This window comes from Nicotiana tabacum, chromosome 19, assembly GCF_000715075.1.
Source record: "Nicotiana tabacum cultivar K326 chromosome 19, ASM71507v2, whole genome shotgun sequence".
Classification (NCBI taxonomy): domain Eukaryota; kingdom Viridiplantae; phylum Streptophyta; class Magnoliopsida; order Solanales; family Solanaceae; genus Nicotiana; species Nicotiana tabacum.
Window position 1 is genome coordinate 125,913,946 of NC_134098.1, and position 26,134 is coordinate 125,940,079.

General features: G+C 39.9%; 2 protein-coding genes across 3 annotated transcripts; one reads left to right on the top strand and one right to left on the bottom strand.

Moving 5' to 3' along the window:
• The first annotated feature begins 2,807 nt into the window (after positions 1-2,807).
• Positions 2,808-7,574, top strand: LOC107778562 (FACT complex subunit SPT16-like). Of its 2 annotated transcripts, none has more exons than XM_075238581.1 (3): positions 2,808-3,119; positions 3,242-3,299; positions 4,076-7,574. In XM_075238581.1, the coding sequence occupies exon 3, from the start codon at positions 4,145-4,147 to the stop codon at positions 7,355-7,357; it is 3,213 nt and encodes a 1,070-aa protein (XP_075094682.1). In that variant the 5' UTR covers positions 2,808-3,119; positions 3,242-3,299; positions 4,076-4,144; the 3' UTR covers positions 7,358-7,574. The 2 variants fall into 2 exon arrangements, with proteins under 2 accessions (XP_075094682.1, XP_075094683.1); XM_075238582.1 differs by having other exon boundaries at positions 2,937-3,119; positions 4,065-7,574.
• Positions 7,575-8,514: 940 nt separating this feature from the next.
• LOC107778560 (FACT complex subunit SPT16-like) lies at positions 8,515-14,066 on the bottom strand. Its single transcript, XM_016598842.2, has 2 exons — positions 13,750-14,066; positions 8,515-12,036 (listed from the first exon to the last, which is right to left on the bottom strand). The coding sequence occupies exon 2, from the start codon at positions 12,008-12,010 to the stop codon at positions 8,819-8,821; it is 3,192 nt and encodes a 1,063-aa protein (XP_016454328.1). The 5' UTR covers positions 12,011-12,036; positions 13,750-14,066; the 3' UTR covers positions 8,515-8,818.
• Positions 14,067-26,134: the final 12,068 nt, after the last annotated feature.

A 26,134-nucleotide genomic window follows, 5' to 3' on the forward strand; every position in this document is an offset into this window, starting at 1 on the left:
AGCTTCACGCTTTCTTTGTTTTACTGCCCTCCCTGTGAGTGAAAATAAAAATGGAGAAATAGGGATTATGGCTAGCCAGAAATTGGTAGAAGAATACCAGGTATGTCACTATTTGTTTTTTAAAATATATCAGTTTCATGGACCATATTGAAATAGATTCATAAATATACACCGTTAAATCGACTTCTTTACTATTCTTCTACTCTGATTTTTGATTCTCACTTCTCACAAGTTTTTTTTTTCCCCACATATTCCTTGAAGTTTATTGAAAGAATTAAGAGCTTCAACAACACTTTATTTTTATCTTTCTTTCTGTTGATTAATTTTTGATTGTTATATTGCAAGAAAATTACTACATAATTGGACAATGATACGATCTGCAGATTGCTTGGATGAAAATTTTGTCAATATAAAACCTTTAGATGAGAAATGGAGCAGCATCAAATAATTGACTTTATAGTTTGTGGTAAATAATTCGGTAATTCCTTTTGAATATCTCTATGGGAAGGGAGTAGCAAAAAAGAATTGTAATTGTGTAGTAACGTAAAAGAGTAATTACATGTGCTTTTTTACTTTTTCTATCCGGTGCAATCGGTTTCTGAAGTTTTGTAAGTGCCTATTTTAGTGAAAAGTAGTAAAACTAAAGAATTCACATTTCTTTAAAATTCTTTAGCTGATTATTTATAGATGTAAATATTATATATAAAAAATCCGTAAGCAAATATTTTTTACTTGATTATCTATAAATGTAAATAGAATGGTTGTTATGGTTTCAACCTTTCATATTCCGTATTTTTGGACCGTTACAATCGTTCATGATAATCCATATTTATAAAGAATAAAAAATTCTTACAATTGCAATAGCTCTACGTGCAAGTTTCTTCCCTTATCATCTAGCCATTCATATTGCTTCTTCAATTCTCGCTTTCATTAAGAATATATTGAGTCTTTTGTATTGGCTATATTTCAACGGAACGTATACTCATTTTTACTTTGGGAATTACTATATTTTTTTATTATTTTACAATTGTTATTCTTGAAAAGAAAATTAACTAATTTAGTTTAAGTCCCGATATATGTGCTAACAGAAAGTACTAACAGTAATTGTTAAAATAAGATTATGAGAATGATATTGGAAACAAATTAATTATACTACTAGGCATTAGTTGTGTTGCAAGATATACCAAGTCGAATAAAATGACTTCAAATTCGATGAGTTACTCAAGTTTAACGAGCAATTTTGTGAGGTTGGACATGTCTTTTGAAAAGCATAAGAAATGCATATTACGTACACGTGTATTATATTATTATGAAGATTTTGTGCTAGATATTATGCATTTAAATATTTGAGAAAGAACAGTCAACTTTGAGAATTATTTATTTCAAAGCTTATCGAAAAATATACCAACAATAAAGTTGGTCAAAGAATACCACCTTGACATCACCAATTGTAGGTCTTGAGACATGCGATCATATGAACTTTTATATATATTTTATTTTTTATAAACTTTTGTATTTTTTATTTTTTATATCATTCTTGAATTGGGGTTTAATATTTTTAGAAATTTAGATGATATGGAATACGTATGTAACTAAAATATGATTTTAATGATATTTTTCATCATAGATTCACTAGTTAATATTAATATAACTAATACCAATAACCAAACAATAAATAAATAATTTAATATCGAAATGAGTATCCTACAATAACCAAACCACATCCTACTACGAAGTGAAAGTAGTAACCAACAAGGGTTGCGACGATTCCTTCGTCCTTAATCAGTTCCCGAATTCAAGTTGTTGGGTACGAAGTCGCCTTTATCATGAACTCATATAGCGCTTTATCCCTTAAATGAAACTTTTCGGCACAAATCCGAATCGGCAAAGGGCCAAATATACCTCTGTACTTTCGAAAATTATCTAAAAATACCTCTCGCTATACTATTGGGCTATATATACCCTTCCCGTCATACTTTGGAACAAATATACCCTTATTTTGGATGTAGTGCCACGTGTCAGCACCAGACGAAAACGACCATTTTTTTTACCCAATTCGTTTTAAAAAAACCCATCACCCGACCCGTTTTAAAATTTAGTTTTTTTAAAGCATATATTTTGTGAAAACAGATTTTTTTTTGTTGTAAAAACTGGAAAAAAAAAGGAATTTGCAAAATATACATTTTTAAGTCTTTTCATTTTTTTTTAAAGTATGTTTTTTGTAAAAACTGGATTTTTTTTAAAAAAAAAATGCTTTAAGAACTGAAAAATATATATTCTGTAAAAACTGGAAAAAAGGAATTTTCAAAATATATATTTTTTAGTTTTTTCAATTTTAAAGTATTTTTTTTTTTGTAAAAACTGGAAAAAAAAAAGATTTTGCAAAATATTTTTATTTTTTAAAAACTAATGCATATGTAGTCCACTGCTTTAGGAGAGTCTTTTTTTTTTCTTCAGATTTTTAATTTTTTTTTCTTTCAATTTTTACAAAAAGAATACTTTAAAAAAACTGATAAGACTTAAAAATATATATTTTGTAAATTCTTTTTTTTTTAGTTTTTACAAAAAACAAATAGTTTTTAAAAACGGGTCGGGTGGTGGGTTTTTTAAAATGGATCGGGTACAAAAAAAGAAATGGGTCGTTTTCATCTGGTGGTGACACGTGGCACTCTATCCAAAATAAGGTTATATTTGTTTCAAAATATGACGGGAAAAGTATATATAGTCCAATAGTATAACGAATGGTATTTTTAGATCATTTTCGAAAATATATGGGTATATTTACGAATTCGAAATTAATCAGGTCCAATACTAGAATGAGACACTGAATGGAAACCAAACAAATACAAATTGGGTAGATATGAAATGACAAGACGACGGGTATATGGGTTAATAGGGATCCGTATAACTGCGTAATATGTTGAAAGTGGAAGGATAAGGGAAGTCATTATGCACAGCGTATATAAACGCAACGAACCCTGAGCTGAGTCCCCATCTTAAATCAGACAAAACATAGGAGTATTTACTATATCTTCTTCCTTCGGAGCTCCATTGATGATCTTCTTTATCCATTATAAACGCATCAGATCTATACTGATCATCGCAAAAGCTTTAATCATGTAAGCTAATTCATCATTTTCCCTTCCTTTTTTGTTTTTAATTGATTTTTTGTTGTTTTGTGATTCAAACGTAGAATCTGAAAATAGTTTCTGAAATTTTGAGCTGTTTGTTATACGATCAGGAAATTAGGGGATCGGAGAAACCTTCATTCCTGAAACGCAGACTCAATCACTCGCTATGTGAGTTTCTACTTTCTGGTGCTAATTTCTCTTTATTGATTTTTTTTTTATTTTTAATTTATAAATTTCAGATAGTTACTGTATGTGAGTTAATTTCTGATAAATTGAACACCTTTAGCTCTTTTGGATTTTGGAAGTTCAACTTTTGAAGACTCATGTTAGTTAGTTTTAACGTTTTTCAGCTCGGAGATTGTTCTTTTTATTTACAACTATATTTTTTATTAGATTTATTAGAAATCCTATCTATGAAAATTAAAGTGTTTGCTTGGGAGAGAAAAAAGAACTCTAGCGTAATCTTGTACACCTTTTTTTGTGAATCTTGAAAATGTTGTTAAGGCTTAGTTCAGGTGGTGTCGCTGTAAAAGTTGGCGTTTGTCAATTTTTATCTCAGAATATGTTAGTATTGGGTTTGAACTGAACCATAGCCATAGGAAAACAAGAACGAGAGGATGAAATCTACTTGTTTTTATGACTGAGAAAATGGTCAGAAAGTTTTGGGTGGAATCATTAGGATTTTCAAATGCAGTAGCTTCCTTTTTTACTTTCCTAAGTTCATATCTGTTGGAGTAGTTAAATTGATTCAACTGAAAGGACACATGTGAAGCAAGTGATTTCCCTTTCCTGGCCAGCAAATCCATAAACTGTGTCCAGTTTCTTCTTGCTTTTTTAGCATACAGTTATCCCGCTAATTTTTTAACTTCATACAATTGTTTATCTTAAATTCTTCGCATTCTCTGGTGGGATACAAGTATAACTTTCTGATAGCTTTTTCACAGGTTCTCCTGATCATCTTGCTTGGCTCTGCACTTTATTGAGGGTTTAAGGACCTATATTCATCCTATTCGATGGCTGATAGCCGGAATGGTAATGTCAAGGTTTCTAATGACAAAGCATCCGGATCAGCCAATGCTTATGCCATCAATCTGGAGAACTTCGGTAAAAGATTGAAAATGTTATACTCCCACTGGACTGAACACAATGATGAACTTTGGGGAGCTTCTGAAGTTCTTGCCATAGGAACTCCTCCTCCATCTGAGGATCTGCGGTATCTGAAGTCATCAGCTTTGAATATGTGGTTGGTCGGGTATGAATTTCCTGATACTATCATGGTTTTCATGAAGAAGCAGATCCATTTCCTTTGTAGCCAAAAGAAGGCCTCCTTACTTGAAGCTGTCAAGAAAACCTCTAAGGACGTTGTAGGAGTGGATGTTGTTATGCACGTAAGGGCTAAAAAAGATGACGGAACTGGTGCAATGGATGCAATATTTCAAGCTATACAAGATCAGTCAGTGTTAAATGGTGATGATATGCCTGTTGTTGGACACATTGCAAGAGAAGCTCCTGAAGGGATTCTTTTAGAAACCTGGACTGAGAAGCTAAAGAATACACAATTTCAGCTCAGTGATGTAACTAATGGATTCTCTGATCTGTTTGCTGTCAAGGACACTGCTGAAATTATGAATGTGAAGAAAGCTGCTTATCTGACTTCATCCGTGATGAAGCACTTTGTAGTCCCAAAGCTGGAAAGGGTTATCGATGAGGAGAAGAAGGTGACACATTCTTCACTAATGGATGACACTGAAAAGGTCATACTTGAACCTGCAAAAATTAAAGTGAAGTTAAAGGCAGATAATGTTGACATCTGTTACCCTCCGATTTTTCAGAGTGGAGGAGAGTTTGATCTGAGACCAAGTGCGTCAAGCAATGAGCAGAATCTTTACTATGATTCGACTAGTGTGATTATCTGCGCAATTGGTTCTCGATATAATAGTTACTGCTCCAATGTTGCTCGGACCTTTCTAATTGATGCCAATCCATTGCAAAGCAAGGCTTATGAAGTCCTCCTGAAGGCCCATGATGCTGCAATTGGAGCTCTGAAACCAGGAAACAAGGCTGGTGATTCCTACCTAGCAGCACTCAGTGTAGTCGAAAAGGAGGCACCTGAATTGGTTGCAAACTTGACGAAATCTGCAGGAACTGGAATTGGGCTTGAGTTCCGTGAATCAGGGTTAAACCTTAACGGCAAGAATGATAGAATGCTGAAATCTGGCATGGTTTTTAACGTGTCTCTTGGGTTTCAAAATTTGCAAACAGAGTCTAAAAACCCAAAAACTGAAAAATTTTGTGTCTTGCTTGCTGATACAGTTGTTATTGGTCAAAATGCTCCAGAAGTGGTGACTTCTATGAGTTCTAAAGCTGTAAAGGATGTGGCTTACTCATTCAATGAGGAGGATGAAGAAGAGGAGGTGCAGGCGAAGGTCAAAGCTAAGCCTGTAGCCGCCGATGGACTCTCATCCAAGGCTATGCTTAGGTCAGTTAACCATGAGACATCAAGGGAGGAACTAAGGCGGCAACACCAGGCAGAATTGGCCCGCCAAAAGAACGAAGAAACTGCACGGAGGCTCACAGGAGGAAGTTCTGGGGGGTCAGATAGCCGTGGAGCTGTGAAAGCCACTGGTGAACTGGTTGCATATAAGAACGTTAATGATCTGCCACCTCCAAGAGATTTGATGATTCAGGTTGACCAGAAGAATGAGGCTATTCTTTTACCTATTCATGGAACCATGATACCATTCCATGTCTCCACTGTGAAAAGTGTATCTAGTCAACAAGATACTAACCGTACCTGCTATATCCGAATAATGTTCAATGTTCCTGGCACTCCATTCACTCCTCATGACACAAATAGTCTAAAGTTCCAGGGGTCAATATATGTTAAAGAAGTTTCATTTCGTTCAAAGGACCCAAGGCACATCACTGAAGTGGTTCAACAAATAAGATCCCTTCGCAGGCAGGTTGTCTCTAGAGAATCAGAGAGAGCTGAGAGAGCAACTTTAGTAACACAGGAGAAACTTCAAGTTGCTGGAGCCAAATTTAAGCCAATAAAATTGTCAGATCTGTGGATTCGTCCAGTATTTGGTGGTCGTGGGAGAAAGCTTCCTGGTACTCTAGAGGCTCATACAAATGGATTCCGCTATGGAACTTCAAGGTCAGATGAGAAAGTGGATGTTATGTATGGTAACATCAAACATGCATTCTTCCAGCCAGCAGAAAAGGAAATGATTACCGTCCTCCACTTTCACCTGCGTAATCACATAATGGTGGGAAACAAGAAAACCAAGGACGTGCAGTTCTATGTTGAAGTGATGGATGTTGTGCAGACAATTGGAGGTGGAAAAAGATCTGCTTATGATCCTGATGAGATCGAGGAGGAACAACGTGAAAGGGATCGGAAAAATAAGATCAACATGGAATTCCAAACATTTGTGAACAAGGTGAATGACCTCTGGGGCCAGCCTCACTTTAAAGGGCTTGATTTGGAGTTTGATCAGCCGTTGAGAGAGCTTGGGTTCCACGGGGTACCCCACAAGTCAACAGCTTTTATAGTCCCAACATCTAGCTGCCTTGTTGAGCTCGTAGAGACACCTTTTGTTGTGATCACTCTCAATGAGATTGAGATAGTCAACCTAGAGAGAGTTGGGCTTGGGCAGAAAAATTTTGACATGACAATTGTATTCAAGGATTTCAAAAGAGATGTTATGCGAATTGATTCTATTCCTTCAACTTCCCTTGATGGTATCAAGGAGTGGCTTGATACAACTGATCTTAAGTACTACGAGAGCAGGCTGAATCTGAACTGGCGTCAGATACTGAAAACAATTACTGATGATCCAGAAGAATTCATAGAGAATGGTGGATGGGAATTTTTGAATTTAGAAGGTACTGATTCGGAATCCGACCACTCACAGGAGTCTGATCAAGGATATGAACCTTCAGATGTAGAGCCTGTCTCGTCAGACGAGGAAGATGATGAAAGCGAATCAGTAGTGGAGTCAGAAGATGATGAAGGAGAGGACTCAGAGGAATACTCCGAAGAAGAAGGAAAAACATGGGAAGAATTAGAAAGAGAAGCAAGCAATGCCGACAGAGAGAAAGGAGCGGAATCAGACAGTGACGATGATAGGAAGAGGAGGAATATGAAGGCTTTTGGGAAAGGTCGTCCTCCAGAGAGAAGAAATCTCGCTAGCAACATATCCAAAAGACCCAGGTTTAGGTAAAGAGCGACAGTGGTAGCCTGCTATTTCGTTTTAGGCCATTTGTTTAGGCTACATAAGGTCATGATAAGCAGCTGTAAAATATTTATGAGACAACTGAGTTTAGACTTGGGTCTTTCTTGTAGTATAGTGGTGCTCTCTTTTTCTGTGTTTGCTAAGTAGTTTATTGGTGTAACATAAGATTGTGCAACTTAAGTTGGGTTAAGTTTCAGCTCATCTATTGACGTTGTCTTCTCATTCTTCAGAACTTAGGCAGTTGTTATTCAACTACATTTTCAAGGACAAGTAGGATAAATGCTCGTCTCTTATAGTTCAGAAGGTCGTGTTCTACCTATCGTTTAGTGTTACAGAAATACCTGGGAGTATTTAGCATTATCGCATATACCAGAAGCTTGTAAATATTTGGATACAGATGTGTCATAGGTAGGCACTAGGCTACTACAGCTTGAAGTGAGAATGTGACTGCATGGCTTAAATCTTTTGTGAAATGATCTGAAACTGGTACCAGTTGATGAATGTATGTGGCTGACACTTTTGGCAATTTGTCTGTCCGAATTCGAACAGCCATTCGCAATTTACCACCACAGTACTATGTTGCGCAACATCCTACCGCTTGATTTCATAAGGCAAAATTAGAAATATGGTGTTTACTTACGTGTTTTATTGCCCCTTTAGTTCTACTTTCAGTTAAGCTACTTGAAGAACTAGGGGCAACAGTGCAAAAATGGGAAGATGTATTCGAAATCATATGCATCTTTTTTTGTTTTTTGCTTTTTTTCCTTTCCCGTGGATAACCAATTGAGAGGCGACTTCTGATTTTCAGACAACTTAGGCTGGAACACGTTATGAGAACCAACATTTGATGCAGCTTTGATGTTGAAATCCTGTAGAATTATAGGAAGTACCTTGAACAGAGGCATGCCTGTCAATGTTAACAATGGAATGAAAATCATCACTTATCCCATTGTTATTTATTTATAAGATTCTACTCATGATCAATATGCCTGCCGTGTCTCTTGGGAGCAATTTTCTGTGCTCGGATGTGGAGCGTATGATCTAGCAGATTGTCTTATTGCTACAAAAATATTAACAAAATCAGTAGAATCGCATACTAAAAAGAATAAAATGAAAAGGCCAAGCTAAGGCATATACAGCTAGCATTTCTAATCTGACATGTTTAAAATTCGTCCCAAGACAATTTGCCAAATATATGCAACTTTCAGACAAACAATCTGCAGGTTTCTCAAAGACAACAGATAAAAGCATTAGAAATATGTTTCCACAGATTTGACGCTACTATTTTACAAGATCAAAATTACCACCTACTTGGAACCAAAAACAGCGAAAGAAGAAACAAAATGAAAGCAATTCTAAGATCCAGAATACGTTAAGACAACTATTTCTAGGCAGCTTGATTCTGCGCATCCTGAAGGAACCTAATAAAGAAACGGCATTCTAACACATCTACCTGAACTTCATTCGCTTGCTGGCAGCAGAACTGGGACCAACTCGTGACTTGCCAAAATTCTTCTTCCTCTTCCTCTTCTCATCCTCGCTATCTGATTCATTCCCATTCTCCCTATCTGCATAGCTTGCTTCTTTCTCCAGCTCTTCCCATGTTTTACCTTTTTCCTCCTCTGACTCTTCATCTTCATCTTCCTCCTCATCATCTTCAGACTCCACCAGAGATTCACTATCAGACTCATCATCATCAGAATCTGACTCAGGTTCAGCATCTGAAGGTTCATAACCTTGGTCTGATTCTGAATCTCCAGATGATGAGTCAGTACCTTCCAAGTTTAAAAATTCCCAGCCACCATCATCAATAAACCTCTGTGGCTCATCAGTTATGGTCTTCAACACTTGACGCCAATTCAGATTCACCTTGCTCTCATAATACTTGATGTCAGTTGTGTCGAGCCATTCCTTGATGCCATCAAGGGATGAAATAGGGATTGAATCTATCCGCATGACGTCACGCTTGAAGTCCTTAAAAACAATAGCCATATCACAGTTCTTCTGACCAAATCCAACTCTTTCCAAGTTAACAATCTCAATCTCACTTAGGGTTATCACAAGGAATGGGGTCTCTACCAGCTCAACCAAACAGCTGGAGGCTGGTACAATGAAAGCGGATGATTTATAGGGCACCCCATGGAACCCAAGTTCTCTCAGAGGTTGATCAAATTCCAGGTCGAGTCCCTTAAACTGAGGCTGGCTCCAAATATCATTCACTCGGTTCACAAAATTCTGGAAGTCCATGTTGATTTTGTTCTTCCGATCTCTTTCCCTCTGTTCTTCCTCAATCTCATCTGGATCATATGCAGACCTCTTTCCACCTCCAAGCGTTTGGACCACATCCATTACCTCAACATAGAACTGAACATCCTTAGTCTTCTTGTTCCCCACCATGATGTGGTTGTGCAGATGAAAGTGAAGAAGGGTAATCATCTCCTTCTCTGCTGGCTGGAAGAAGGTATGCTTGATATTACCATACATGATGTCAACACGTTCATCTTGTCTTGTGGTTGAATACCGGAAACCATTGGCATGAGCTTCCAGTGTACCAGTAAGCTTTCGTGCACGACCACCAAATGAGGGACGAATCCATAAGTCAGGCAGCCTAACTGGCTTGAATTTATTCCCTGCAAGGACAAGCTTTTCCTGAGTCACTAAAGTTGCTCTTTCAGCTCTCTCTGACTCCCTTGCCATAACATTACGTCGAAGTGTTTTAATCACCTGGACCACCTCACTTATGTGCCTAGGATCCTTGGAACGAAATGAAACTTCCTTTAGGTAAATGGCACCTTGATTCTTTGATGCATTCGCATCAGTAGGTGAGAAAGGGGCACCAGGAACATTAAATATGATTCGGATGTAGCAGTTACGGTTGGTGTCCTGTTGGCTTGAAACAGTCTTAACAGTAGCCACATGGAAAGGAACCATATTACCGTATATTGGTAGAAGGATGGCTTCATTCTTCTGGTCAACCTGAATAACCATCTCTCTGGGTGGTGGCAGGTCATTGATACTCTTATAGGCAACAACATCAGTTGAAGTCCTAGCAGTGCCCCTGCTATTCCCAGTTAAGTTTTCTGCACCGGCAAGACGTCGAGCAGTCTCTTCATTCTTCTGACGGGCAAGTTCTTCCTGGTGCAGCCTCCTCTTCTCTTCTTTTGATATCTCATGGTTGTCAGACCTAAGTGTTGCCTTGGCATGCATGGTCTCCCTACCATTGGACTTGGCTTTCACTTGCGGCTCCTCTTCTTCTTCATCTTCATTGAAGGAATAGGCCACATCCTTCAAAGCTTTGGAGCTCAAATGGGTGATCACATCATGGCCATCCTTTGTGACAATCACTGTATCTGCTAGCAAAAGTGAAAAATTCCGACTCTTTTCACTTTTGGTCTCATTCTGCAAATTATGGAAACCAAGTGACACATTGAAAACCATTCCCGGTCTCAACAGTTTATCATTCTTAGCATTAAGGATCAACCCCGACTCCCGAAACTCAAGACCGATCCCTGTCCCAGCAGATTTTGTCAGGTTGTTCACCAATTCAGGAGTGTCCCTGTCAACCACAGCAAGAGCTGCTTGATAAACAGCACTAACCTTGTTACCAGCTTTCAATGCACCAATTGCTGCCTCCTGGGCTTTAAGAAGTACTTCATAAGCTTTAGTCTGCATCTGAGTGGAATCAATTAGAAACGTTCTAGCAAGATTCGAACAATAGCTGCTGTATCGTGAACCAATTGCACATATGATGACACTGGCAGAATCATAATACAAACCATCATCATTGCTTGTAGCACTGGGTCTAAGATCAAAAATACCACCACTCTGAAAGATTGGAGGGTAACAAATATCAACATTCTCAGCTTTCAGCTTCACTTTGACTTTAACAGGGTCCAGAATAGCCTTTTCTGTGTCATCCATTAATGAGGAATGTGTTACTTTCTTCTCCTCATCAATTACTTTCTCAAGCTTCGGAACAACAAAGTTCTTCATAGCAGAAGCAGTCAGATGTGCAGCTTTCTTCACGTTTGTTAGCTCATTTTGGTCCTTCACAGCGAAAAGGTCAGAAAGTCCATTCGACACATCAATAAGCTGAAGGCCAGAATCTTTTATCTTCTTAGTCCACGTCTCCAAGAGCTTTCCTTCAGGGCCTTCTCGTGCAATATATCCAATAACAGGGGCATCATAAGCATCTGATATTGACTGCTGACGGATAGCATGGAGCACGTTGTCCATTTGAGTAGATCCATCCTCGCTTTTGGCCTTCACATGCATGACAACTTCCACGCCTACAGCTTCTTTAGCAGTCGATTTCACAACATTCAGCAATGAAGCTTTCTTTTGGCTACAGAGAAAATGTATCTGCTTGTTTCCGAAGACCATTATAGTCTCAGGGAACTCATATCCAAGTAACCAAATATTTACAGCTGAGGATTTCAAGTATCTCAAGTCCTCTGAAGGTGGTGGAGTAGCTATAGCAAGGACATCAGAAGAGCCCCAAAACTCATTTTTATGTTCACGCCAGTGTGAATATAAGTCCTGCAGTCGCCTACTAAAAGTGTTCAAGTCAATTGTATAAGCATTTCCACCTGCCGCATTCCCATTAGCAGGGGGACCATTTCCTTGTCTTTGTTCTGCCATTGTATGGCTATGACTCCTAGACTAATCTGGAAAAGAAAACACAAAAAGTGCACAAGTTACTGAAAGAAGGAGAATATAACAAATGCAATCTTAAGAGATCCTCTCTACAAATTCCAACAACTCCAGTTTCAAAAATCTAAAATATGTTTGCTGAATAAGCATTGTTAAATCATCATTCCTTTAGAATTTCAAAAAACTTGAAACTCATATGGACAATCTCACACTGTTTTCATAGTTATATCTATGAGACGTATCACTCACCAGAACCCAGTGTCTCGCCATTTTTGTCAATAAGTACTGAATCAGTTATAAGTTGCGGAGTTGCCCATTAAAAAAAGCATTTAGTTTTTTGTAGATAAAAGAGAACAAGTAAATAATACTCCCCAATGTGCAAAAGAATTCACAAAATATGCACTCCTCTACATTGTTAAGGATGATTCTTTTACCCAAGCACAAATTATTTAATGAAATTTCTTGGTGTGCAACAAATGAGGTCAATTAATGAATTGCCAAGCACAGCCCTTCGAGCTATGGGAAATTCAAAAGGCAAGACATGAAGAGACTCTTTAAGGATATACAATAACTTGGAAATAAATTTAAAATAGGGAAAGGAAAACGTGAAATTACTATGATAGCCACCATAATCCATGATTTTCAGAAAAATTTAATTTCCAAGAAAGCATATTTTAACTGATTGATGCATCTTCCTGATTAAAACAATACAGGACCCACCACAATCAATGAACAACTCATAACACTATTGAGACACAATTTACACTTTTTTTTGTGTGTGAAGTTGATACTCAATATACATGTTCTCATGAAAATTATTGGACTTTCAACAGAATTATAGCAAAACTTGAAAAAAACACCGAATATATTAAGAGCCTACAGAAGATTTCCACATTATACAAATTTACCAACTTTAATTGAACATGGTATGTCGTGGACAAGAACAAAAGCTTTATCTTATTCCGATAAACTTGGGGCATTCTGTACCCGCAAAGTAAAACAATGCAACATTGAATGGTCAAGAGCTGACACTTTAAACTCAAAGAAGCAAAATAACACCAAATTCTCCAAGTATGACAAAATAAGGTTCACTAAAGCTACTGCATAATAAATAACAAGCTCTCAAAAACAAAGATAACAAAAGTCTAACCAATATAGTACTATATTTCACACAAAAGACTACCCCAAAAAACACAACCTCCAATTCAAGAACCAATTTAGGGTTCTATAACACAAGCTTCAAAAACAAAGTAGAATAATGCCCCACGCAATACATCATATTTCACACATCAACAAACGCTAGAAAACGCCAATATTCATAAATTTAGACTAAAAGGCACCCCGCAGGCATCCCACATTTAGGTCTAGAGAAGGGCCACACCCAGAGGGGTATAATGTAGGCAGCCTAGCCGGCAGCCTAGCCTGATGATCCGTAACCTATAAGTAACACTGAGATAACTTTACAGTTGCTCCAATGCTCCCCTCGACTCAAACACAATACATCATATTCAAAAACTTAGACTCCAACCTCAAAACTAGGGTTGGCGAATCTACTAAAAAGGTGACAAATGATTCCAGATATATTCCATTTGATAAAGCACAAACCCTGAAAAAGCCCGACGCGGTAACAAAACTGGGATTCTAACAACAAATTAGGACTTCTGAAGTCACATGCAAAGAGGAAACGTGCTCAAATTAAAGAGGCAAATAAAGAGGGGAAATCTCACATAGTTAGCTCTTACGGGTAGAGCAAAGAAGACAAAACCATATTAGGGTTTCAAAACTCGACAGCTGAGGGTAGTGCGCGGCGCAATGAGCAGATTAAGGGTTTCGAAATAGTACTATATTTCATAAACACGAAAAGTGTTCAAATGAGCACTGAAAAACGGATGGAACAGTGAAAAACACGTTGAAAATCTAAGCACGAGGAAACGATTGGAAAATAATGAAAAAAATTGATGAACCAAAAATGAAAACTGCGAATTTCTAAGGAAGAATTGAGTGAAAGAAAGGGGTTTAGAGAATGGGAGCGAATGACTGATTTGAAAATCGACGGGGTTTTGGGAATTTGATATTTATATTCATCACTGATATGAAAAGAGTCTCGGATTTATAAGAAATTACACTGATTGCCAGTTGGAATTATGTAACGGTTAAGGGTATATTGGTACTTTTACATGTGTCAGGGAGGAGCAGTGAGCTGTCAATTGAAGTGCTGCTGCGTGGATATAAATTGCGACGTCGTTTCGGTTCATGCGTTTTACAAATGGCGGGAATATAAGAGCTTGTTTCCCACCAAAATCATCTCACTATCCGAATAGCCAGCAAAGCTACACTTTGTGTCCTTTTTCTTGGTTATTAGGTCTTTCAAATAATACATTCTCTAATTCTTTTCCAGGTTACACTTAGATTGATAATAGTTATGATGATTAATTTTCAAAATTTATTTTTTCTTTTTAAGTTGAACAACTTGTTAATTTTTATATATTTGACGGTAAAATCATACTCCCTCCGTTTCAATTTATGTGAATTCATTTGACTGGGCACGGAGTTTAAGAAAAGAGATAAAAACTTTTGAACTTGTGGTGTAAAATGAGTCACATATATTTTGTGTGGCTATATATCATTGCATAACGGTAAATTATTTCCAAATAAGGAAAGAGGTCATTCTTTTTGGCACGGACTAAAAAGGAAATAGGCTCACATAAATTGAAATGGAAGGAGTAAATTCTATTATAATCAGATAACGTGATTTGAATCTCTTAAGTCTTAACTTTATTTTCTCAATATACAATCCATAAAAGCTAATTAAACTCGTGATCACTACTTGCGAAAGGTTTACTATTGAACAACTCGAGTATAAATTTTTTTCTTAGTCATTGATATAAAATCAAACTATGACATTCAATTTAAGATGAAAGTTGATTTGATACTCTCTCATTAAATAAACATTAGAATGTTGCACATTAAAAAAAAAAAAAACGACGCTTACATATTCTCTCACAATAAAGACCAATGTGTTATACAAGGATCGGGATTATCTTCAACATTTATATTTTCTTAGTCAAAACCGTCCTATTATAAATCTTAATATCATATATTATAGTAAAACTCTTTATTAGAGCTAACTTTAATCATTAATCATTAAAGCATATTCAAGTGAATATTGCAAGATATAAAGTGTGAATGAGGTACGTGTCTTACTTATCGAGACATTAGCCTTATAAAATTTAAGTTATCCGTGATTATCAAAGTGATTAATTGTCAGCTCTGTGAGTAGACTCCCTATTTCAACTTCGCATTTTAAAATATTGTTTTTAAACTGCGATAACGGAGAAGTACCATAAACTATTAGCGAAACGGAATACCTTTAAAATTGAATGATGAAATTAAATTTATCGCGCTTGTTTATCCGAAAAATGGGCATAATTGAATTTATACGTAGTTCCGAGGATATGTAGCGTAACTTAACACAAAATGTAAGGATAAATAGAAATGTAAATATAAATTGCAGAGAATGCGAAATAGATAAGGTTGTCAGGAACAATGAATCTTAGGATTCAACAAATAGAATCAATCTGAAAAAACGTTTCTTTACTGTAGAAGAATATAGCGCTTTTATTACAATGTAAGCCCTGAGAAAAACTTGTTTTACAGAAATGGTAACCAAGCCCTTTTTATAGTGGATGGATTTGGCTCTAAGCATAATAAAATAAATATTCAGTAGGAGACCCATGATAAGTCAGCCTTTTTACAATTTCTGCCAAGATTCTCTCTAGTGGGATTGCAACGGCTTTTGTCTGCGAGCTCGATCTTGCTTAGAACCCTCGATTTTTAGTTTGAGCTTGATTTCGACTCGAGCTCTTGATCTTGGTTCGAGCCCGATCCTGGCTCGAGCCCTCGAATTGATACGAGGTCAATATTGGTTGGTCTCTGGATTATCAGCATGATAGATCTACTCTGCCTCATGGTTCGATTTCGATTCGAGCTTGATAATGATATCGATCTCGACACGAATCGGCCTCCCCGGGTTCGAGGTTAGTTTGTTCCACCTTCGGGATCTTACTTCGATAGATCATCGTTCGAACTCGATCGGACGTGCTAAGGCCAAAATTTATTTGGACCGTATACAGATAATCCTCTCGTTTCTCAGAAAGAATGTGGCGAGAAACGATATGATTTTTTAACGGCTCGATCGGATTATAACCTGACGTTTCCATCGGGTTCGATCATGACGCATCTGGTAGATATCCTGTCGGTTTAATTTTTTAAGGCATTTAATGCATGTCAGGCGGTGGTCGGCCACCGCTGATACTGAACCGCCATTGCTTGAACCTATAAATAACCCTTTCTTTTATCTTTTACCACTTTGACATCTTCTATCTTCCAAATTTCCCAAGTTCTTCTTCGTACTCTCCAACTTACCAGTAAATCTGTGATTTCTTTCTGCAAAAGCCCTCCTCAATTTTACCAAATCTTTGTCATTTTTCTCTATTTCTTGCTTCTGAACTCGAAAATGGCGAAAACGTCACAAACCATCCCTCCGAAAGAGAAAACTTCATCTTCACAGTGTACCGCCGATGATACACCGGTAGAACCACGGCCTGAGGAGTGCGTTCCTGGGGCGTGCGTCCTTACTTCTGATTTCAAGGTCGATAAAGGATCATCGGTGCCTGGTCGATGTGAACCGGTATCGAGGTATATATGTTCGATAACCGAGAAGCACCTCCAATAGCTAAAGAAAGATTGGCAATTGGGATAAAAAAGAAATAATGATTCCTTTTTCTGACGAAGATATCACTTCGCACGTGAAAGGGATTTTGAATGTGTATTCTTATCCTTTCACATTGGGTCCCCTTGATTCCGTTGTCATTGATTTCTGTCGTCAATACCAAATAACCCTAGGCCAGGTCCACCCTTCTTTTGGCGGATCGTTATCCGATATTTCGTAAGCAAAATCGAGGGGATGTCGTTCACCCTCGACCATCTTATCTGATTATACCGTCCTCGACTTTTTCGAGGAGGGTTAGTAAAACTTCAGCGTCGGGCTACCAAGGCTCTGTTCTCGAGTATTGACGAGGACAGGGACCGGGGTTGGATGGGCAGGTTCGTTCGAGTAAGGACTTCAGACCTGATTCCGAATAAAAAGATGCCCTTTCCCGAGGAGTGGAATATGTAACGTAAGTGTGATCTTGCTGTTACTTCTTCTTTGTTCTTTCATTTATTCTCTCATCGACACTATTCTTTTTGTGATGTAGCGATTCCCTGGATGCCCGGAGCAGTTCCCGATCTCAAGAACTGGGTATGAGCCCTTGTTTTGACCTCCATATACGCCGAGTGCTCATGGCGTGATTTGTCAAAGGGTGGGTGGGAGGCCAAAAATCACGGTAAGCTCATTTCTCTTACTCTTTGATGATCCGAACGAAGTGGTTTTCAAAATATTTTATTAAGGTTTTCCATATGCAGGTTTGGGTAAAGACGCAATTTTGAGGCCCTTGTCCAATGAGGAGGAAATTTCGGCCTCTGTCCTAAAGCCGATGAAGGAAAATAAAAGGAAAAGAGCCTCCGTTCCCAAAGATCCAAAACTGAAGAAGAGGATGGTTTATAAGCCGAACAAGAATGTCATTTCTTTGACCGTGGAATCTGTTATGCGTCTAAGGGATAAAGATGAAGAAGAAGAAGGAGAAGGAGAAGAAGAAAACGATGAGTCCGCGCTGGCGGTTCGAATGAAGAGAACCACCGATGCCTCATCGGCAGCTGGATCGATGATGCTCCATGAGGCTCCACCTCAAACTGAGGATATACCGGAGAAAGATTCGGGTAGAGTCCACGAACTATCAGATATTGAAGACGCATCTCATCGGAGTCAACGGGCAGGGGATATGACCGAAGGGGCCCTCGAACCCCTTCGAACCGAGGAGAATGCTCTAGGCGATTCATTTGGGGCAGCAGCAATCGAGGATTCGCCTACCTTTCCCGCTTTTCTGTAGGGGTGATTCGGGAAGCTCAAGCTTTGGGAGCCCTCGATCTAGACAGGCCTCACGATGAAAAAAATCCTTTTCGTGACCTGTTTACCGGCATTGAGGACGTTGCCGGTGCTGGTGATGAATCGGATCTTTTTCACGGATTGTGGCAGGCTTTGAATCAGGTGAGATGTTAAAATTATTTTGTCGGTACTATCTTTATGTTCATTTTTCGTTAACTTCGCTTCTTGTTTCTTTGTAGGCAGCGACAGTTCATCGAGAACAATGTTCTCGATCCCAGAATGAGCTGCATCGATACGAGGCCGACCTACAACGGGCTATTGACGAGAGGAACTCCCTTAGACTTTCCTTAGGGCAGAGAGAAAAGGAAATAAAAGACCTCCGAGCTGAGCTGGCCAAGGCTTATCGAGATCAGACCGATTTGTCTGAGCAGGTAATGATGCTTTTAAAAGCCTATGGGCTAGATACCGGAACGATAGCTAACATTTCGGTCTCACAACTGCAGCAAAAAATCGAGATGATCGGGAAGCTTCGTGAGGAGGTCGACGTGATAAGAACGGAGTCTTTGCGGTGGAAAAAAGGTATGGACCACTTTGCTGCAGAAAAAGAGACTGCTCGAGCCCAGTTATCATCGTCCGAAACTCAACTTCAGAAAATGAAGGAAAAAGGTCTGGTTCAAGCAAGAAGAATTGAGAAGCTTGAGGCTCGGTTGGCCTCTGTACTTGTCAAGGCTGAATCTGATGCTAAAAAGGCAAAGGCCGATGCGGATGCGCTCGTGGCCATCTATCGGGCCGATGCTGAAGCTGCCCAAGTCCAGGCAAGAGAGGCAGCCGAGTCCACCGATACTCGAGCACATTGGCTCGCCAAACTTACTAAGTGCCGATCCCGAAGGGAAACTCTCGAGAAGATCCATGCTCGTGGTTTCGATCTCGCTGAAGAGATAAAAAGGGCCAAAGAACTCGAAGCTAATGCTGAAGCTCTGGTTTCTAATGGCGATGATGATGATGACGATGATGATGATGATGGGAGCAAGAGCGGATCCGAGAAAGGGGGGTGGCTGATAAAGAAGAGACCGCTCCTGACCGAGAAGTTTAGTTCTTAGTTTTTACGTTGTAATCACCCATGCAGATAAATTTGTATATAGATATATCCCTTTTTTGCCGACTTGCTTCTATTTTTGTTTCCTATCTTGTGAGGACTTTATTCACGCCTTACGAATGTTTTCACAATGATTTAAACAACTTAATCAAATTTGGACTTCGTAGCCTCTGTAACCGAGCGAGCGCTTACTCAAACTTGGAGCGATGTAGCCCTTAGGCTTATTATTTGAGTCAATGATTCGAGCTTGAAAAAATATAGCCCGTAGGTGTAATGGTCGAGTGCTTGCTCGAACTCAAATTAAAAGTAGCCCGTAGGCTTAGTAGTCGAGTGAATGATTCGAACTCGAAGTAATGTAGCCCCTAGGCGTAATGGTCGAGTTAGTGTTTGCTCGAACTCGAAATAAAAGTAGCCCGCAGGCTTAGTCGAATGAATGATTTGAACTCGAAGTAATGTAGCCCGTAGGCATAATAGTCGAGTGGGTGTTTGCTCGAACTCGAAATAAAAGTAACTCGTAGGCGTATTCAAGTGAATGATTCGAACTCGAAGTAATGTAGCCCGTAGGCGTAATGGTCGAGTGAGTGTTTGCTCGAACTCGAAATAAAAGTAGCTCGTAGGCTCAGTCAAGTGAATGATTCGAACTCGAATTAATGTAGCTCGTAGGCGTAATGGCCGAGTGAGTGTTTGCTCGAACTCAAAATAAAAGTAGCCCGTAGGCTCAATCGAGTGAATGATTCGAACTCAAAGTAATGTAGCCCGTAGGTGTAATGGTCGAGTAAGTGTTTGCTCGAACTCGAAATAAAAGTAGCCCGTAGGCTTAGTGGTCGAGTTTATCTTAATTCTGATTGCATAATAAATCTCAAAATAGAGGAATTTTCCTTGGATATAAGATGCCGATAAAGAAGAGAACTTTCTTCGCACGTTATTACACGCCTAGTTTCGGGCCAATCTATATGAGCATGGTTCGCTTCGACCATTTGGCTCTTACAATTTTTCCTATTGGAACCCTGTTGTTGTGAAATAACTCTCTTGCGAGTCCTCGGATATTGTTATAAATATTGCACGATCAATGGTTGCCTCATTAAAAACCTTGCCGAAAAACTCATTTGGGATAAAACCTGGTCTAAGGGAAAAAAAGTGCAACGCGTGCTTTCAAGCGAGAGATCCATCTTAGCCCTTGTTCGGATTTCTGCGGGGGGGTAACAGTAGTACTGTTTTAGATGTGATACATTCTAGCTGCTTGATAGTTGTTTGCTGTTTATAATGCCGAGCATGTACGATCCCTTTCTGATGCTCTCGAGCACCTGATATGGTCCTTCCCAATTCGGTCCTAGTTTTCCTTCGTTCGGATTTCGGGTATTGATGGTAATTTTTCTTAACACTAAGTCCCCAGGCTTGAAATGGCGGTGCTTGGTTATTTGATTATAATATCTTTCGATTCGCTGCTTTTGGGCGGCCAATTGGACGAGAGCAGTTTCTCGTCTTTCGTCCGATAGTTCAAGGCTGGTATTCATAGCCTCGTTATTTGATTCTTCCATCGCGAATCGAAATATGGTACTGGGTTCACCAACTTCGACTGGTATCAATGCTTCAAACCCATATACTAAGGAGAATAGGGTCACCTCCGTACTGAATTTTGACGTCGTCCGATATGCCCAAAGGACTTCGAGCAAGATTTATCTCCATTTCCCTTTAGCGTCGTTCAACCTCTTCTTTAAGTTTTGAATGACAGTTTTGTTCGTTGATTCACCCTGTCCATTTCTACTGGGGTGGTATGGCGTCGATAATATCCTTCTTATCCTGTGGTCTTCGAGGAATCTTGTTACTTTGCTGCCAACGAATTGTTTTCCATTGTCACATACCATTTCGGTGGGTATCCCGAATCGACATATGATATGATCCCAAATAAAGTCTATAACTTCTTTCTCTCTTATTTTCTCGAACGTCTGCGCTTCAACCCATTTAGAAAAATAATCAGTCATAAATAAAATAAATTTGGCTTTACCTGGGGTCGATGGCAGAGGGCCGACGATATCCATTCCCCACTTCATGAACGGCCATGGGGATAGGACTAAGTGGAGTTGCTCTCCGAGTTGGTGGATCATCGGTGCAAACTTTTGACATTTGTCACATTTACGAACAAATTCCTTCGCATCTTTGCCTGTATCGATCCAATAATACCCTGCTCTGATTATTTTTCGAATTAATGTATCGGCTCCAGAGTGATTCCTACAAGTACCCTCGTGCACTTCCCGTAGGATGTAATCGGTATCTCCCAGACCCAAGCATACTGCCAACGGTCCATCGAATATTCTTTGGTACAACGTTCGGTCCGAAGCCAATGTGAATCGAGCAGCTTTAGTCCGTAGGGTTCTGGAATCTTTAGGGTCCGATGGGAGTTTTCTGCTCTTCAAGTATTCAATATACTTATTTCTCCAATCCCAGGTTAAGCTTGTAGAATTTATTTCGGCGTGACCTTCTTCGATTACCGATCTCAAAAGTTGAACAACATTCCCCGAACCCAAGTCATCTACCTCGACCGACGACCCCAAATTCGCAAATGCATCGGCCTCATTATTCTGTTCCCGTGGTACATTTCGTAAAGTCCATTGTTTGAAATGGTGCAAAGTGACAAGCAGTTTATCTAAATACCTTTGCATTCTACCTTCTCGAACTTCGAAGGTTTTGTTTACTTGACTCACCACCATCAAGGAGTTACAATTAACTTCAATGACTTCTGCTCCTAAGTTTCTAGCTAGCTCGAGACCTGCAATTATGGCTTGATACTCGATCTCGTTGTTAGTCAACCTGATAGTTTTAATAGATTGCCTAATAGTGTTACCCGTCGGTGGTTTCAAAACTATGCCCAGCCCGGACCCTTTCACATTCAAAGCCCCGTCCGTAAAAAGGATCCATACCCCCGATGATGTACCTAATTTCAACAGGAGTTCTTTTTTGACTTCGGGTACGAGGGTTGGCGTGAAATCGGCCACGAAGTCCGCTAAAATTTGAAACTTGATGGCCGTACGGGGTTGATATTCGATATCGTACCCACTGAGTTCGATGGCCTATTTAGCCAGTCGACCTGATAACTCGAGTCTGTGCAAAATATTACGAAGCGGGTAAGTGGTTAACACACATATGGGATGACATTGAAAATACGACCTTAACTTTCTTGAGGCGCTTATCAGTGCAAGTACCAATTTTTCTAAGAGCGGATATCTAGTTTCCGCTTCTCCTTAGGTTCGACTCGTATAATAAACGGGGAATTGCGTACCTTGCTCTTCTCGAACTAGGACACCGCTTACGATGACTTCCGATACTGCCAAGTACAAACAAAGTTTTTCGTCTATTTTTGGAGTGTGAAGTAGTAGTGGGCTTGATAGATATCGCTTTAGTTCCTCTAATGCTTGTTGGCACTCCGGGGTCTAAGCAAAATCGTTCTTCTTTTTGAGTAGAGAGAAAAATTTGTGACTTCGGTCAGATGATCTTGAAATGAACCGGCCTAAGGCTGCAATCCGACCCGTTAGCCTTTGTACGGCCTTCACGCTGTCCACAACGACAATGTCTTCGATGGTCTTGATTTTATCGGGGTTAATCTCTATTCCCTGATGTGACACCATGAAGCAGAGGAACTTGCCCGAACCGACCCCGAAAGCACATTTTTCGGGATTGAGCTTCATGTTGTATTTCCTCAAAATTTCGAACGTTTCCTGCAAATGGGTCAAATGGTCCTCTGGAGCAGGGATTTAACTAGCATATCATCAATATAAACTTCCATTGATTTTCGTATTTGTTCTTCAAATATTTTATTTACTAGGCGTTGGTAAGTAGCCCCTGCATTTTTTAGCCCGAAGGGCATCACATTATAACAATACGTTCCATATTTGGCGACAAATGAAGTATTTTCCTGGTCCTCCGGGTTCATCTGGATTTGATTATACCCGGAATAGGCATCGAGAAAAGTGAGGATCTCGTGGCCGGCCGTAGCATCGATCATGTGATCGATGTTGGACAGCGGAAAGGAATCTTTGGGGCATGCTTTGTTCAAATTCTTATAGTCCACACACATTTTAAGCTTGTTCCCTTTTTAGGGACTACAACTACGTTGGCTAGCCATTCGGGATATTTCACCTCCCGAATGGACCCTACTTTGAGAAGCTTGGTTACCTCGTCCTTTATGAATGCGTGCTTTCTCTCAGACTGGGGTCTTCTCTTTTGCTTCACCGGTCTGAACTTGGGGTCCAAACTTAGCCGATGCGTCGTTATGTCTGGCGGGATCCCTGTTATATCCAAATGGGACCAGGCAAAACAATCGATGTTATCGATAAAAAATTGAACGAGTTTCTTCCTGAGTTCGGGGCTCAACCCCGTTCCCAAGTATATCTTTCGCTCGAGCCAGTGCTCGATTAATGTGACTTGCTCTAGCTCCTCGATTGTTGATTTAGTGGCGACAGAGTCATCGGGAATCACGAAAGATCGAGGGACCCTTTGATCATCATCCTCTTCAATTTTCTGGTTGTCTGGCTGGGTTGAAGTCGATGTATGTGATTGCTATTTGGTGTCCCGTTCTCCTTCCGGGGCCGATCCTTTTATCGGCGAAAGTGAGGATATTGGTTTAGCTTCATCGACGACGAACATTTCCTTTGTGGCTAGTTATTCTCCGTACACCGTTTTGACACATCTCGATGTCGGGAGTTTGAGGGCCTGGTGTAGGGTCGAAGGTACAGTTCTCATGCCGTGGATCCATGGCCTTCCGAAAAGGGCGTTGTATCTCATATCGCCTTCGATCACGTGAAGCTTTGTTTCTTGGATGGTTCCGGCCACGTTTATTGGTAGGATTATCTCACCTTTGGTGGTTTCACATGCCATATTGAACCCGTTTAGAACCAGAGTTGCGGGTACGATCTGATCCTATAGGCCGAGCTGCTCTACTACCTTCAATCGGATGATGTTGGCCGAGCTACCTGGATCGATTAACACACGCTTAATTTTAGTTTTATTCATGAGTACGGATATTACCAGTGCATCGTTATGAGGTTGGATTACCCCTTTTGCATCTTCATCATCAAAGGACAAAGTCCCCATGGGTGCGTAATCTTGAGTCCGATATCACTTTTCCCTCACCATCGATATTTTAGTGCGTTTAAGCACTGGTCCATGAGGGGTATCGATGCTGCCGATGATCATGTGGATGACGTGCTACGGTTCTTCTTGCTCGTTTTGCTTGATGAAATCCCTATTTTTAAAATGGTTCTTCGCCCTATCACTCAGAAATTCCCGAAGGTGCCCTTTGTTAAATAAGCGAGCTATTTCCTCTCTTAGTTTCTTGCAATCATCCGTTCTATGGCTATGGGTACCATGATATTCGCACGTTTGATTGGGATTTCTTCGGGCAGGATCGGTCTGCATGGGTTGAGGCCATTTAGTGTCTTTGATGCGTCCGATGGCTGACACGATAGCGGATGCACCAACGCTGAAGTTATATTATGATAATCGAGGTGCTTCTATAGGATTGGCATATTTATCGAAGTCGCTCTTACTCATAAGCCCCCGGGAATTATGCCCTCGATCAATTCTTCGATTGTTCCGAACTGCATTACATGCTAAATCGTTGTTCACCCGATCTGCGACGTACGGTCGATATCGGTCTCTGTTCGACCTTTGTTATCTGTCGATCTCCTTTTGGTTTTTAGTAACTGTCCTGTTCTGATGAACGGGTCCGTACGGAGCTCCCAACTGATCATCCTCGACCTTAATTTTTGATTGGTATCGGTTGTGTACATCTGCCCAAGTTATCGCTGGATACTCGATCAAATTTTGTTTCAGCTGATGTGATGCTGTCGAACTTAGCTCGTTCAACCCTTGGGTGAAAGCTTGTACGACCCAATCGTCTGTGACCGGGGGTAATTCCATGCGTTCCATTTAAAATCGGGATACGAATTCCCTCAGCATTTCGTTCTCCCTTTCCTTTACTTTGAAGAGGTCGGATTTCCTTGTTCCAACCTTTATGGCACCTGCATGTGCCTTTACGAATGAATCTGCTAACATGGCAAAAGAATCGATAGAATTCAGCGGTAAATTGTGGTACCAGATCATCGTTCCCTTCGAGAGGGTCTCCCCGAACTTTTTCAAAAATACGGATTCGATCTCATCATCCTCCAAATTGTTGCCTTTTATGGCATATGTGTAAGAGGTGACATGTTCGTTAGGATCGATCGTACCGTTATACTTGGGAATTTCGGGCATACAAAAATTTTGGGGATTGGCTTCGGCGCCGCACTCGACGTAAAAGGCTTTTGTATGAGTTTTTTCGAATCAAGCCCCTTTATCATTGGTGGAGCCCTCGGGATTTGATCGACCCTGGAATCGTACTTTTCCATCCTCTTGTCGTTGTCTTCGACTCGTTTTGTGAGTTTTTCGAGCAATTTAGTAATTTCGGGAGTAGTCCCCGATTCTTGCTCTTTAGATTTCACTATAACGGGCTCTGTTCTGGGGGTGACTTCTCGAAGTGGATTGGAATCCGGCCTACTTTGTGCGCGAGTTTGGCTCTGTAGCTGAGCTATCACTACTTGTTGGGCTTGTAGCATCTCGAAGATCATACGTAAGCTGGCCCCGATTTCTCCTGCGTTTTGGGTGTCTCGGGCTACGGATCGAGTACCGCCCTAAATGCTTCTTTCCGGTTCTGAACGCTGATTCGCCTCCAAAGCTATTTGTGAATTGACATCCAATGGTATTTCGGCTCAAATTTCGGGTACTTCGATTCGAGCCTCGGTGTCATCGTTAATTGGCCTTGCGGCCCCAGGTGCCAAGTTGTTGGTTTCATCTTGAAGGCCGGCTTCGTTATCGATCGGTGAAGCCATTTGATTGGTGGTTATTCGTAGCTGATCCGAAATTCAAGATGTTATTCGGAAATAAGCGCAAAGCACAATGGCGTATTTTTTCAGATTTGTATCAAATAACCACTGTTATCCTCGGCCCCAAGGTGGGCGCCGAACTGTTTACCCGAAAAATGAACAGAGTTGAATTT